This window comes from Oreochromis aureus, linkage group 3, assembly GCF_013358895.1.
Source record: "Oreochromis aureus strain Israel breed Guangdong linkage group 3, ZZ_aureus, whole genome shotgun sequence".
Lineage (NCBI taxonomy): Eukaryota > Metazoa > Chordata > Actinopteri > Cichliformes > Cichlidae > Oreochromis > Oreochromis aureus.
Genome location: NC_052944.1, coordinates 61,598,382 through 61,613,184, shown reverse-complemented (window position 1 = coordinate 61,613,184; position 14,803 = coordinate 61,598,382). Strand labels below are relative to the sequence as shown.

General features: G+C 42.7%; 1 protein-coding gene across 1 annotated transcript; it reads left to right on the top strand.

The window, feature by feature from the left end:
• Nucleotides 1-9,092: 9,092 nt before the first annotated feature.
• On the top strand, nucleotides 9,093-14,445 carry LOC120433157 (Fc receptor-like protein 5). The gene is made up of 4 exons (XM_039598893.1): nucleotides 9,093-9,688; nucleotides 9,768-10,013; nucleotides 10,100-10,249; nucleotides 13,532-14,445. The coding sequence occupies exons 1-4, from the start codon at nucleotides 9,403-9,405 to the stop codon at nucleotides 13,615-13,617; spliced, it is 768 nt and encodes a 255-aa protein (XP_039454827.1). The 5' UTR covers nucleotides 9,093-9,402; the 3' UTR covers nucleotides 13,618-14,445.
• Nucleotides 14,446-14,803: the final 358 nt, after the last annotated feature.

The window sequence follows — 14,803 nt, the reverse complement described above, 5'->3', positions numbered from 1 at the left end:
AGGTTGCTGCTATAAAAATGATGGTCTTGCCAAAAATAAACTATTTATTTTCAATGATCCCAAATAAGCCATCACAAGATTGGTTCAGATCTCTAGACTCATATATTTCTAAATTCCTTTGGAAAGATAAACCCCCATGTATCAGCTTAAAAACATTACAAAGGACCAAGGATAAAGGAGGATTAGATCTGCCTAACTTTAATCACTATTTTTTAGCCAACAGATTTCAGTTCATCTCTAGATGGTTTAAACACACCTTCTTAGATGAAACTTGGAGAGATGTAGAACAGGCACTATGTAATAATCTAGAAATTTCAGACCTTCTACTTATCAGCTCAAACATCAAAAGACATGAATGCTTTAAAAGCATCAACATCAGCTCTTCTCTGACAGCATGGTGGGAGTTTCTAAAAATGACAGAGTCCTCATTAATCCCATGCAAACGTACACCAATCTGGAATAACCCTGACATATTACAAAACAATAAAATGATAAACTTTCCAGATTGGAGTTGCAAAGGAATTAAATACTTGGAACATATATTGGAAAGAACAGACTTTATTTCGTTTGACAGACTAGTTACACAATATGGGACCAACAAGAAACGATTTTTGGAATATCAACAAATTAAATCCATAATAAAAAAGAAATTTAATCCCAGTGAAGATGAATTACAAACACCACCAAGTGTGGTACATTTTATTAATCTAAAACCCCCCAAATTATTGTCTAAAATATACAGAATGCTTTCTAAAATAGATGAATCAATATCCCTTCCTATTGCAAAATGGGAAGCAGATTTATCAATCAGCTTAGACCAAAACTTCTAGTCTCAGATATGCTTAAATACCTTTCAATGGATCAGAAATCCCAGTTTGCAATTAATACAATACAAAATATTACATAGAGTGCACTATACTGGTCATAGGATGTTCAAGATGGGCTATACGTCTTCCAACAACTGCTCACACTGTCTAGCAAATACACCGGACAATTACATCCACCAGTTCAGAAGTTTTGGCGTGAGATATGTGAAGACTTATCAAAGTGTCTGAAATGTAACATTGAAGCCTCCCCTTTAGTATGCTTGCTGAGCAACTTGGATGAGGTCACTGCAGAAATAAACACAGCCCACATTGTTTTTACGGCCCTATGCATTGCCAAGAAAACGGTCCTCCTTAACTGGAAAAATAAAAATAATCTTAATTCTAACTCATATAAAAACCATATAATAGATCACATTAGTCTTGATACAGCCTCTGCCACCACATTTGATCAATCCCTTTGGGCTCCTTTGAGCGGCTTCATCACCTAGTGGGGGTGGGGGTTATGGTTTGGTCCTGCCTTCGCTATTGTGGTTGATATGGGGGTAGGGACGGCCTTAGGACGTCTGGGGAGTCCCTAGGGACGTTTTTCCTGGAGGCCCTAACCCGGGGGATGTGGCTATGACCTGGTTAGGGGCTCTGGTGGCACCTAGATGGTGTTTTCCTTGTGGCTGTGTACAGCGGAGATGAGGGAGGGTCTGTACTGGCGGATGCTGGTTACTGGCCTGGTGGCCTGGCTGCCCCCGGGTGGGTCCAAGACGGGCGTGGAGGCCTGGGGGTCTGGGGGTGCTCCGCCCCCGGTCTGGGGTGCTGGCTGGGTCTTGGGGGCCTTTGGTCCTGGCTGTTGTGTCGCCGGGGCTGTGGGCGGGTGGGTGCAGGGGGGCTCAGCCCCAGTGCAGGGGACCTCTGGTGCATCGGCCCAACTAGGGGGCTCTCTAACTGGTGGGGAGGCTGTTATATCTTTGCAGGTGGTCTCCTCTCTACAGGAGCTCACTTTGCAGGTGGGGGAGAGATATAGGAGAGGTAGAGAATGAACTCAACCTGGGTGTCTATTGTCTTGTGTAGTTTGGGAGATGATTGGATGACGGGGTGGGTGCAGTTTTCTCTGTGGTGGGGTAGGGTGGGCTGCCCTGGACTCTGTAGGGCTGGGCGGTGCTGCTGTTGTGGGCCCCGGTCCGGATGGGCCCTTGCCCTGGTGGGTTCCAGAGTGTGGGGGTGCCTACTGGGGTCAGCGGGGGAGCTGGCCCCAGGGAGGGGCCGCTTGCCCCTCCCTTTCTTCCCTCCCCATCCTCAGCTACCTCCCTCTTCCCGCTCTACCACACCCACCCACACACGCAGGGCTTGGGGTGCAGATATGTCACCAGGGTGCAGGGGAGGCATCTCCCCCTCTATCCCCTTCTGGCCGCCTGTGCCTCAATTTTATTCTACAACCTAGACATCCACATTACTCACACTCTCACATAACACATACATATAGGGCCTTGGGGGTGGGCACGTTTTACAGCATCCAGAGGATGGTCGGTGTATTCCAACCCGCCTCTGGCGCTGGTGCCCTACCCTCAATTTTAATGCATATAGACACTGAGGGTTTTCGGGAGGAGCCGTGCTGCTCTCTGGCAGGAAGCACCATGCATTCCTGTGTTTTAAATGCACTTTAGAACAGCACACAGCAACACTACATATGAGCGGGCGGAGGGAGGTTTGGGGTCTTCACTCACCCCGGTTCCGCTAGCCGTCAGGGCTGGGGGCCTGGGAGGAGGTGCTGGCCGTCAGATTGGGGTCTGGGATGCGGGGCCTCCCTGCTACTGCAGATAAGGAGGCGGTCCGCTTGCCTCCACCCCAGAAAGAAGGGTTACACCTCCTGGGTCCCCTCTGGGGCCAGGGGTACCTGGACCTGGGATATAGAGTATGTTTGGGGAGTGTGATTGTCTGTGCAGTTTCTATTTGTGTCTGTCTACACATTGGGTAAGTGCCGAGTGTTTGGTTGTGTATATGGGGGTGGGAATGCACGTTTGAGTATGCGTGCGCCTGTTCGTCTGTGTCTATATGTCAGCTTGGGTCTTAGACTCGACCTCTCTGGGAACATCTCAGGCCCTCCAAAATACGGAGGCCTATCTCCCCTTACCACACTGCCTGCCGGTGTTGGTGCCCTCAGATGTTGGTGTGCTGGTGTTTCTTGTCGACTGGGGCTGGGCACTCATGTTTGTACCGGCTCACTCCTGGTTGCCGATTGGCAGGGCCTGGCGCCTGTGGCCCGGCTGGGCCCCTTGCGGGGGGTGGGGTGCCCTCAGGCCTCTGGCCTCTGGGCCTGAAGCTCGGTCCTCTCTGGCGCAGCTGGCTGCCGGCAGAGCCCGTGGGCATGCCACTGCAACCCCCTCTGGCCTCTGCTCCGTGGCTGCTGGGTGACCTCTCATTTGGGGCTCTACTCAGCTCTTCCCAGGAGGGTGGCACGGTTGCCCCTCTTTGGTGGTCCTCCTTGGGTCCTCATACTCTGGGGCCTCTGGATGTCTGAGGCCTGGATCTCCTCCATACCTGCTTCATGCCCTGGGGGACAGGGCTATGGCTCCCCACACTCCCTAGCAGATCGTTACATGGAGAAACCTTTGGAATACAAGCATGCTTATCCACACAGGTATGCACACAGGTGTACACATGGGTGTTCAAAGACACAAACTACACCTTTCTTGGCTGCTACCTCAAAGCACATTGTGCGAGGTCTATCTTGCGTGCTGCACAATAACATTTAATATTTAGTATCTACTGTTATCTACTGCTAGCTAGTTTATTGTGATGGTGCAGTTTTTATTATGTTGCTCTTTTTTTGTTGTTGTTTGTTTTCTCTTCTGTTTTTTTTCTCCATACAGGTGATCCAGGTGTTTTGTTTGTTTTTCTTTCTTTCTTCCTCCCTTTCTCACCATCTCTTCTCCCCTCTATTTTTCTTTCTCTCCCTCCCTTTCTTTCATTCTTTCTCCCTGTCCTGTCCCCCAGTCATGTCTGTCCCGACTGTAACAACCGAAAATAAAATAAATACATAATTATAATAAAGGTCAATCAAATGGACCAATATGGCAAGGCCATGATGATCCACTTAGTAAAATAAATCTGCTTGGCATCTCTCTTGGCCTTAAGACAACAATTCTGATGGCTAAAGATCCAAACGGGAGGGGAAAAAAAAAAAAGGTTATAGAAGCTCCTGTTGCTGCTTGTCTGAGCTAATTTACAGAAGTTCTGCTGTTTTCTGTACTTCATGTGAGTTCACGGGAAGCGAAGGAAAGTTTTGTGGAGAGACTGGAGATTCTGTGTAACATGAAGACGTGATCTGTGAAAAGCTGAGAGGTCTCTAAGGCTGAAGAAAGCTTGGGTAGAGAAACAAAATACACCGCCTTGGAAAAACAGTTTGCAATAGTTAGTATGGTGGCGTTACCTGGAAGCTAGTGAGGAAATCTACCATGATGTAGGACCACAGACCACAGCTGTCGGGAACAGTAAACTAGCAGGTGGTGAGCTCAGTGACTTGGTCTGGGCACAGACTGAACAGGCAGAAACCTACTGATGAACTTCACAAATGAAGGTTGGCCATCAAAACATCCTCTGGAGGAAGGGGATGATAATAATAACCTAGGTGACAGTTTGGTGTGTAAATGGTAGATGGACCAGTTCATATTCTAATCTGAGTACTCAAATTTGCCTTTTTCACCCAAGAACATTTTCTCTAGGTTCTTTCTCTACGCAAGAGATCCCAATCTAACATTCGTACTCTGATGGAGCAGACTGGGATCAAACCACCAACCTTCAGTTTAGTAGGTGACGGGCTCTACCACGTGAGCTCCAGCCACTTGTATGTATTTGATATCATACAGGTTCAAAATCAGCAAATCAAAAACAATCCACCTCTGAAAGATGAAGAACACACATTCATTTATTTCCTGGTTTATTCTGGTTCCAGGATATTTGAATCCACCTGCTGTTTGGAGTCTGCATGTTCTCTCCGTGTCTGTGGGGGTTCTCACAGGTTAGTTTCTCAGGGTTTCTTCAAACAGTCCAAAGACATGCATGGAGTTTGATTAATTGGTGATACTAAACTGCCCCTGGAGGGTGAAGATTGTTTTTTTTTTTAAATAAACAAATAAATACTGCTGTCACGTGGCCAAACAATCATTACCAATAAGTGATAACAGAGCAACTTTGAATTTACTTCTAGTGTCAGTGTTATTACACAGGTTCATCGTTTTTTAATCTTTTATTCAGTATTAGGACCTTAATTTCAATCAGTGATGAAAAGTCAACCTATAGCCTAAGCTGAGTTTGCTCAGTTATTTTACACTTCAAATTGTGTTTTAAAATAAGAAGAGTGGCAGAGAGCAGGGTGAGTATACCACTATGACTTCCTGTAGACCACAGTGTATTATCGCCATCTACTCCTCTGGAGTGGTGGTGTATGATACTATGAGGCGTTGAGTTAAATTTTTTAAATAAATAAAAAAATTTTAATTAAACAAATAAATACTGTTGTCACGTGGCTAAACAATCACTATCAATAAGTAACAACAGAGCAACTTTGAATTGACCTGTCAGTATTATTACACGGGTTCATCGTTTTTTAATCGTTTATTCAGTATTAGGACCTTAATTTCTCACAGTGATGATTCAGATGAAAAGATAATCTATTACCTCAGCTCAGCTATTTTACACTTCACTGATTGAAATAGATGCAATTTTCTGAAGCGCTTTAACCGTGGACAAGAAAACAAACTGTTTTAAAATAGGAAGGAAGGCAGAGAGCAGGGTGCATATACTACTATGACTGTACCTGAGCAGTGCTGTCAATGACTTGGTTGAATGGATGGTCTAAAAATGAAGATCTGATGGGTGAGTAAAGGATTCAAATATTGTTACACTAAGATGTTGAAAACATGATGTAACATGTGTCTGTGTGATATATGTAGAAGTTGGTCCAATTGGAAACAGTTATTAAGTGACTGAGAAATGAGTGTGTGTGCTTGTCCAGTCAGTGAGTACCTTTGGTTCTGTTTTGTCCCATGCATCCAGACATTACAGTTGTCTTTATGTTATTGTTAGAAGGATGTATATTGCTGAATGTCCATCCCATGGCCCCAAATCATCATCCCCTAGAAGTGTCATGTCAATATCTGCATATACTGTAGGAGTAGGAGGTATAAAAGCTGTTGGTAATCTCACTGTCCCACTCAAAACAACTCCTCCTTGCCCTTTCTCTCTCCCAGTTAAGATGCTTTTTGTCTGGATGGAAATCTCTGTAACCTGTAAATGAAGCGCAGTAAACTGTTAGCTGCTGTTGCCTGCTGTGTCCACATCAACAGCAGCCATAGATCTCATTATCCCACAGCAGAGACGCAGTGCCTTGGCCTGCATCCTATCCACTTTAGCTTAACGGAGAGTCTGCTGCTGAATCTGCTGCTGACGCTACAGCTCCATTCCTAATCTTACTAACACTATATGAGCTGTGGGTGTATGGAGGGCTACAGGTTATTTTAAAGGAATCTTCTATAATGAACACCAACACTACAGGACAGTGTCCACTCAACTCTTTCCTGTTTTTGACTCCTTGACACACACGGCACAGGGAATGTTACACCATAAACAGTCCAACCGTAAACACTAGGTAGGAACAACATGGCTAAAAAATAAATACATGTGACAAAAATAAGGTTACAGTAGTTCCACAGTGAGAGCTGGGAAGTGGACTCACAGATGAAACCCGTTTTTCTTGCTTCTGGGTTTGTTCCTGACCATTTTACTGTTTCTCATCACTGACCCACAGTCTTTAATCATGATGTCATTCACATAAATATAAACTCTTTCAGTTTTTGGGCTGTAATGAATTTTTACAAATATAAAATCTTCATGGATTAAAATTCATAATACAGTGAAATACATAGACTACACACTAACAGTTACGATAAGGTACTTCTATGGGAGAGCCAACAGGCCCAACTTGCATAGCTTATAGAATCAGACAGGATCAGGCATGCTCACAGTGTTGCAGTCTGAAAAAAGCCTACATATTTTCACACCGAATGACTGCTGCATGCAGTTATTTTTCTTTTTAGCAGGTGATTTAAATACTCAAAGACTGATTTCTAAAGAAACAATATGGTTTCATTTGCGTGCAATATGAGGGTAAAAAGATTTTGCTCTGAAGGTCACAGACTACAGTAAACAACAGCAACAGTATCAGGAAAAAAAAACACAACTCTGCACAGAACTAAATAACAGAAAAAAAAGCTTTTCATATTTAAATTTAAATTACTTAATCATCTCAAACAATAAAATGTCCATCCGTCCATCCATTTTCATCCGCTTATCCGGGGCCGGGTCGCGGGGGCAGCAGCCCAAGCAGAGAAGCCCAGACCTCCCTCTCCCCAGCGACCTCCTCTAGCTTATCTGGGGGAACACCAAGGCGTTCCCAGGCCAGCCGAGAGATATAATCTCTCCAGTGTGTCCTGGGTCTGCCCCGGGGCCTCCTCCCGGTGGGACATGCCCAGAAACCTTACCTAGGAGGCATCCTTGTCAGATGCCCGAACCACCTCAACTCAGCTGGCCCCTTTCGATGTGGAAGAGCAGCGGCTGTACTCTGAGCCCCTGGGATCCCTGGGACACACAAACCCCTCCACCACGCTAAGATAGCGATTTGCGGAGGGGACAATAAAATGTGTTTTTCAATATAATTAGTGTTAATCATTGGATTTTTTAATGTAGTATTAGAGTATTGCAGTAATGAGCCTATGTCACGACGGTGGTGTTTTCTGGTGTAATGGGGTAAACTGTCCTGCTGGGGGAGTGCTGCTGCCCGGGATTTTGGGTTGGGTCTGAAACAACATTTAGCCAGTGTTACATCTCAGTCCACATCAGCCCAAAGGAATGCTGTAATGTAACAGTGTACAGTTTATTTTTTATTATCATTGTTGTATACAGTTGTTACAACTATAACAATTCATGTAATGTTGCATGTATCCACTTGTTTATTGAACAAAATTGATATTGGGTCAGATATTATTGTTAATGCCAGACAGGCTGGTGTGACTATTTCAAAAACTTCTGATTTACTGGGATTTTCCCACAAAACCATCTCTACAGCTTACAGAGAATGGTCTGAAAAGGAGAAAAAGTGCTCTCTGACATGTTGAGGTCAGGGGACAGAGTTCAGAGGTCAGACTGCTTTAAGTTGATAAGTTGATAGCAACACAAATAGCTAGTCATTACAGCCAAGGTATGCAGAAGAGCACAGTATGCACAGCATAAAGGACGTAACAACAGCTAAGAACAGGAAACTGAGATCACAATTCACAGACTCACTAACATCTGAGAAGATTGTAAAAACATAGTGTGGTCAAATGCTTCAGCATTGAGATGGTGGGGTCAAAACTGGTGTAAAACAACATGAAAGCAGCCTGCACATGATTCATGGGCAGAGAACAGTTTCTAAAAAGGAGGCTCGTATGTTTTGAGCAGATAAAGATATATATCTGGGAAAACTTGTCACTTAGTCTCCCCAGTTCTCAGTTTGTTTCATGCAGTGCTTCAAATTCAAAACGAGTGGATGTTTTTGAGATTCTGTTTTTGTGCTATTTTCTGTTAAAAAACATTTTTGATTTTGTGGTTTAATCTACCTTTTGCACACATCTTACATATAGGCAAAAAAAGCGTATGGGGAAGAGGGCGGGGTTTGCTCTGTGTCTCTATGACAAAAAGAGAAAACGTGTCACATCAGTCAAGAAGACAATGGATGACACGTCTCTACTACGTCTGCTCTGTGAGTGAAAAATATCTTTCTTTTAAATGTTGAATTTTTACTTTCTGTTCTCTTAGTAAACAATGATGGAGGAGAAGATACTGTTAGAACAAAAAGACGAATTGGTTAAAAACAGCATGTCAAAGGGGAAATTTTACCATTTTACAGGTGAACTTGACAGAGTTTAGTTAGTTATTATATGAACTTATCTTTAAAGTGGACACATGACTTCATGCTCAGAGTTACAATGTTTCTCATTTCTAAATATAATCAGACTAACTATTAATAAAAAAGCATGTTTTTGACTGTGGAGTATTCAGAGAAGAAGTGCAAACTATGAAGATGTCTTTTTTCTATAGCAGTCGAAAAACATATTGTTTAATCCTTTTAAATATGTGACTGCACAATAATGTGATTGGACCAGAGACCTATAAATAAAGCTGAGATAAACTTTTCCTTTCACTTTCAAAACAGAGTTATTAGCATGTCTGGCTTTTTTTTCTAAACTTGCTCCATCCAGTTCTACCTTTTAATGATTGTTATACTTTTCGCAGGCTGAAAATCAGCTAAATAAACCACAGTCCTTTATTATTTTCCAGACCAACCTAAGTGTCATTTATCTTTACTTCTGATTTCATTGCTTTGCTGGACAACAAACCAAGGTCAGTGATTTTCTTTTAAACATTTCAAATATTTCTTTGTTGGCTTCTTATTCTGGCATGTTTAGGCTGGCAGCCCTAACCACATAAAATAATTTAATTCTCATTTAAAAATTTGTGTCTAAGTACTACTTTGCAAAACAATGAAATGTTTAATTGTAACATCACAGCTGTTCTGACTGTGAGTCCCAGCAGCTCTCAGTTCTTTGAAGGAGACTTTGTGTCTCTGAGCTGTGAGGAGGATGACAGCTCTGCTGGATGGACTCTGAGGAGAAACACAAGCAAACAACAGAGGACTCAGTGTGGAGATGGGTGGGGGAAACCAGCTGGTTCTTCCTGTAATATCACTATGATGGTGCCTCATGACAGTGGAATATATTGGTGTGAGTTCAATCAGAGTACCATCAGTAACATGGTTAACCTGACAGTCACTGGTAAGCTGAGTGTGTGGAGTTAGTGTTGATGAAGCTGTGTGTAAATGGATGAAATGCTGTAGTTTGTCTCTGTGTTGAGGTGGATCAGTGATCCTGCAGAGTCCTGTCCTCCCTGTGATGGAGGGAGATGACGTCACTCTGCTCTGTAAAACAAAGACCACTCCCTCCAACCTCCCAGCCATTTTCTTCAAAGATGGCGTCTTCACTGGGAAAGAGTCTGCAGGTCACATGACCATCCAGCATGTTTCCAGGTCTGATGAAGGCCTCTACAAGTGTGACATCAGCGGTCATGGAGAGTCTCCATCCAGCTGGATCACTGTCACAGGTGACACACTCACCTGTCTGTGTTTCTGCAGGTTTCAACATTCACAATGTGACGACAATTTAATGACTGTCTTTGCTTTATTTTAGACAAACACACCACCACACCTCCACTTGCCTCTTCTGCCGGTTCCTCTCCACTTGTCCCGATGTTGCTGACAGCTGGAACAGTCTGTGTTGTGTTAGTAGTGATGTTACTGGTTGTTTTGGTGGAACAACATGTTGACAGGAAACTAAAAGGTGAGACTTACACTCTTCATGTGCTGCATTAACACCTCACGTTAATATGTTTTTCAATTTTAACAGTATTCAAAGGAAAGATCAAGCTTGGTTAAAAGCAGCTCTGTGGGAGTTTTCCTTATTATTAATTATCCATATCCTATTCAGTATAGGCATTCAGACGAAATTAGAACAACGTTCATGGGTTTTAATGTGCTGATATCAAATGTTCTGATTGTTTTTTGGCGGAGGAAGAGATAAAGGTCTGTATGAGGAAGTAACAGACTGCAAAGCATTCTGGTTGTTCTTCTGAGCAGCAATAACCATCACAGAGCTGTTTTCATAGTTACAGACCACAAGGTTTAAAACCTTCCACTGCAAAAAAGACTATCTTTACTCTTCACCTCACACTAACGTGCAGCTTAAACAGTTTACTGTTTAAGCTGCACGTTCTTTATGGGGGCAGTTCTTTCTCCCACAGTCTAAAGACATACATGATAGGTGTTAACTAGTGATTTCAAATTGGATGTAGTGTAAGATTGTTAAATTGTCTTTCTTAGTCCTGTGATGGACTGGAAACATGTCTGGTGTGCAGCCCACCTTTCACACTATCCCAGTGGGGATAAGCTCCAGTCCTCCTGTTCCAGTTGTTAAGAAAATGTATGGATCATTTTAGTGATACATATTTTTAAAAGCTAAGTCAAAGCCTACAATGATATTGTAGATCACACGGTAGTTGTTCTGTGTTTGTAGAAGTCTGTTAATGGAGAGTTCTGTTCCTTGTGTGCAAACAGTATTTTCAGAACTAATAGCTCTGTGATCACTTTGGTCTGTGGTCAGTTCAAATCTGGCGTTCAGCTCCATCTTCATCGTTCACAGCAGTACTCTTGTGAAAGTATATACTCGGTATACAATTTCTACTTTAGTTCTGGTATATCTAAAATTATATCCTGTCACAGAGTGACCCTGAAAAACTATTTCATGCAATTATTACTTCCAGGCTGGACTACTGTAATTCTTTATTATCAGGATGTCCTAAAAACTCGCTGAAAAGTCTTCAGCTAATCTAATCCTCACATACAAGGTCTTAAATAATCAGGCCCCATCTTATCTTAATGACCTTGTAGTACCATATTACCCTATTAGAGCACTTCACACTCACACCGCATGCTGCAGTGTGCAGCAAATAGTAAGTATTTACTGTTATTCATTTAAGACACCAAGGAACGTGAGACTAACCTTGAATAGTAATAAAAGGTGAGCTGTTTAACATGGCTGATAAAAAGGTACAAAAACAAAAAAGCACAAACTAAATGCACACAGGAGGATAATGAGGGAATGGGGAAAAGGTTGAAACACAGCCGGGACAAATTAGACCTAACGAGACTAGGCGAAGCAAGACTAGACACAGTGCACATAGGATAAGTACTTTCACAATAAAACAGGAAGCAGAATGGAAAACAGACATGACAACAGGAATTGGATAACATAAGACATGCAGCATGAAACACATAAAGGGTGAAGGAAACTTAAATACAGGGGTAGAAAACTAAAGGGTAATCTCATAAACAAATGAACTTAGCTAACCTAAAGAACTTAAACATCAACATCCAAAAAAACTAAAACTTAAAACACTGGGTCAACAGACCCAGGAACATCGTTGTCACAGGGGGCTGTGGTGAAAAGGCCACAGGATCTGCCGTCAGTCGGCTATGCCAGGGTCTGAGGGCCCCCCACCCCCCGGAAAGGCCCCGACTGAGCCACGGGCACCAGGCCCCGCCAAGCAGCCACCAGAAGTGAGCAGGTACATAACTGAACGCCCAGCCCTGTACACCGAGAACCACCAATGCACCGATGGCTGAGGGGCATCAACAGCCGGCAGGGAGTGTGGTGGGGGGAAATAAGCTCCCAAACCTGGGGAAGTATTCCCAGAGAGGTGGAGTCTAAGACCCATATGGATCAGGGCAAACAGTAAAACAGTAGCAGCACCACCAAGTCCCACAGAGCCCGAGGCAGCCCACTCGACCCCACCACAGAGGAAACTACACCCACCCCGTTATCCAATCATCTCCCAGACTACATAAAACAACAGACACCCAGGTTGAGTTCATTCTCCACCTCTGCTATAGCTTTCCCCCACCTGCTGGAGCGCTCCGGGACTCCTGGAGAGCTGAGACCTCCTGCAAGGATGTGACAACTTCCCCGCCAGTTGAAGAGGACCCCATTTCTGCCAATGCACCAGAGACGCCAGGGCTGGCCCTGCGTGCACACACCCACCTACAATGCCGACAACCCCGGCAACAGTAACCAAACCCCCAAACACCCAAGCCAGAGCCCCATCTCGGAGGCAGAGCACCCCCATAACTCCATAAGGGGTCATTAACATTTGGGCCATATATACTTACAATACATAGCTTTTTGTTAAGAATAGATAATTTAATGATTAGGAAGCTACCCTCTGGATCTATAACTGTGTTAAGTACTGTAAAATTAATATTTTTGTGTATTAAAATTGCTACCTCCCTTCATCTAGAACTATAGGAGGCTGAGAACACATTAGGAAAATGTGTGTTTTAAGTTAATTTATAGCTGTGACAGGTCTCTGTGTTTCTTGTAATAAAACAAGAGACACACCATCCCATTATAATGACCTTGTAGTACCATATCACCCTATTAGAGCACTTTGCTCTCGCTCTGCAGGCCTACTTGTTGTTCCTAGAGTATTTAAAAGTAGAATGGGAGGGAGAGCCTTCAGTTTTCAGGCCCCTCTTCTGTGGAACCAGCTTCCAGTTTGGATTCTAATCTTAAAAGATTAAGCTTAAATCTTTGCTTTTTGCTAGAGCATATAGTTAGGGCTGGACCAGGTGACCCTGAATCCTTGAATCTAGGACAGGGTGGTTTAAAAGAACCCCACATATCAGGTTTAGTTGTTTCTCTCCCTTCTGTTTTTTAATGCCACTGATTTTTTACTTTTTTTTCTCTATCCTGATGTTTGGCTGTGCTCATAGTCTAATAAATAATAACCATAATAACAAGATTTTATTATTTAAAAATCACATAAAGTTAAGAAACATAAACAAGACATTTATTAGTTGTAATGATTTTTATCTGCAGTAGTATGCTGATGTTTGCTGCTGGATGTGATCAGTTTTCCATCATGTCCCATTTGAGTCCTGCACAAAAAGCATAATTGGAGCACGATTAATCTGAATGATTTTTAAGTCATCATTAATGTAACAGCAGCAGTATCTATAGGACTGTACTGCCTGCACTGATGCTCACTTTATGTGTTTTCTTGTGCAGAGAGTGATTCAGCTGCAGTCGACTCAGCAGTGAGAACAGAAGATGTCACTTATGGACAAATCATCATCAAAGAGAAGCCTTTTTAAGAGGCAACTATAAAATGTACAGCTGCTCTTCTTTGTCTCCATCATGGTTCAAGATTACCTTTTTTTTAAATAGGGGTGTGTGAGCAGACTTCTCTGTGCTCTACAGCTAATTTAAATGAGAATGAGATTTTTTTAATATCTTGTGGTCAAACTGTGTTAAAAAAGAAAAAAAAACCCAGACTGTATCTGCAGATGTGATTTGACATTTTTCATATATTATCCGTCTAACCATCTATTTTTCTTTCATCTGTGCAATTCAGGGTCATGTGGGTGGCCCAAGGCCTAAATCGGAGAGACAGAAAACCATTCGCACTCATATTCATAACCTCCTTTTACAATCATCATTTAACCCACTAATTGTATGTCTTTGTATTGGGGGAGGGAGTCAGACTACCTGAAGGGTACTCAAAATTATGGCTATACACAAAACACAAAACCCCCACCCCACCAAATAACAGTTAAATAGGCGTTCATTTTTCACAGCAGTTTCTCTAACTTTTAAAGGAGTGGGCTAAATGGAGCCTGAGTGGTGAACTTTTCTGGAGCCTTCCCCTCATCCTAGTCTTTAGTCTTGCAATAAATGCAATAATGTGAGCTCACTTGCTGGATTATGTTAGGAGTCTATCTGCAGCATTTTGGGTTTCTTGGAGGTGTGAAAGCCAGTAAACAGGTCAGTAATCTTTGAACAATGACACAAATGCATTCACAAGTTTCTCTAGTTCAGAGGAGGAGACTACAATTCTCGGTTTAGAAATATTCCTTAAATGAAGAAAACTGTTTAATCAGTTTATGTTAACATAACAAATGCTCACACACAGGAGTCATGTACACGCACAGCTGTCCTTTTGTTTCACTGTGAAATAAAATGATTATCATGATGAAATGAAACTCTTCTTTCTACACACTTAAAGGTTTTCCTTTTAAATTATCAGATCATTGCTTAGCCCACCTTTATACACAATATGATGAATTTACTTAAAAGTGCTTCCAAGAAAGCTGATGACAGATGCCTCAGAGCCACATCTGTGTATGTTAAAGTAATGGATGGTAGCTGATATGGCTTTAACCATAAGCACATGTGTGAGGCCTGGGCAATGGACTCATTGATTTGATTGATTTGATTTTGTTTCTGTACTCATTACTGTTTCTCCTCCATGGATTTTTCTTGTAGCAAATGTAGCAATAC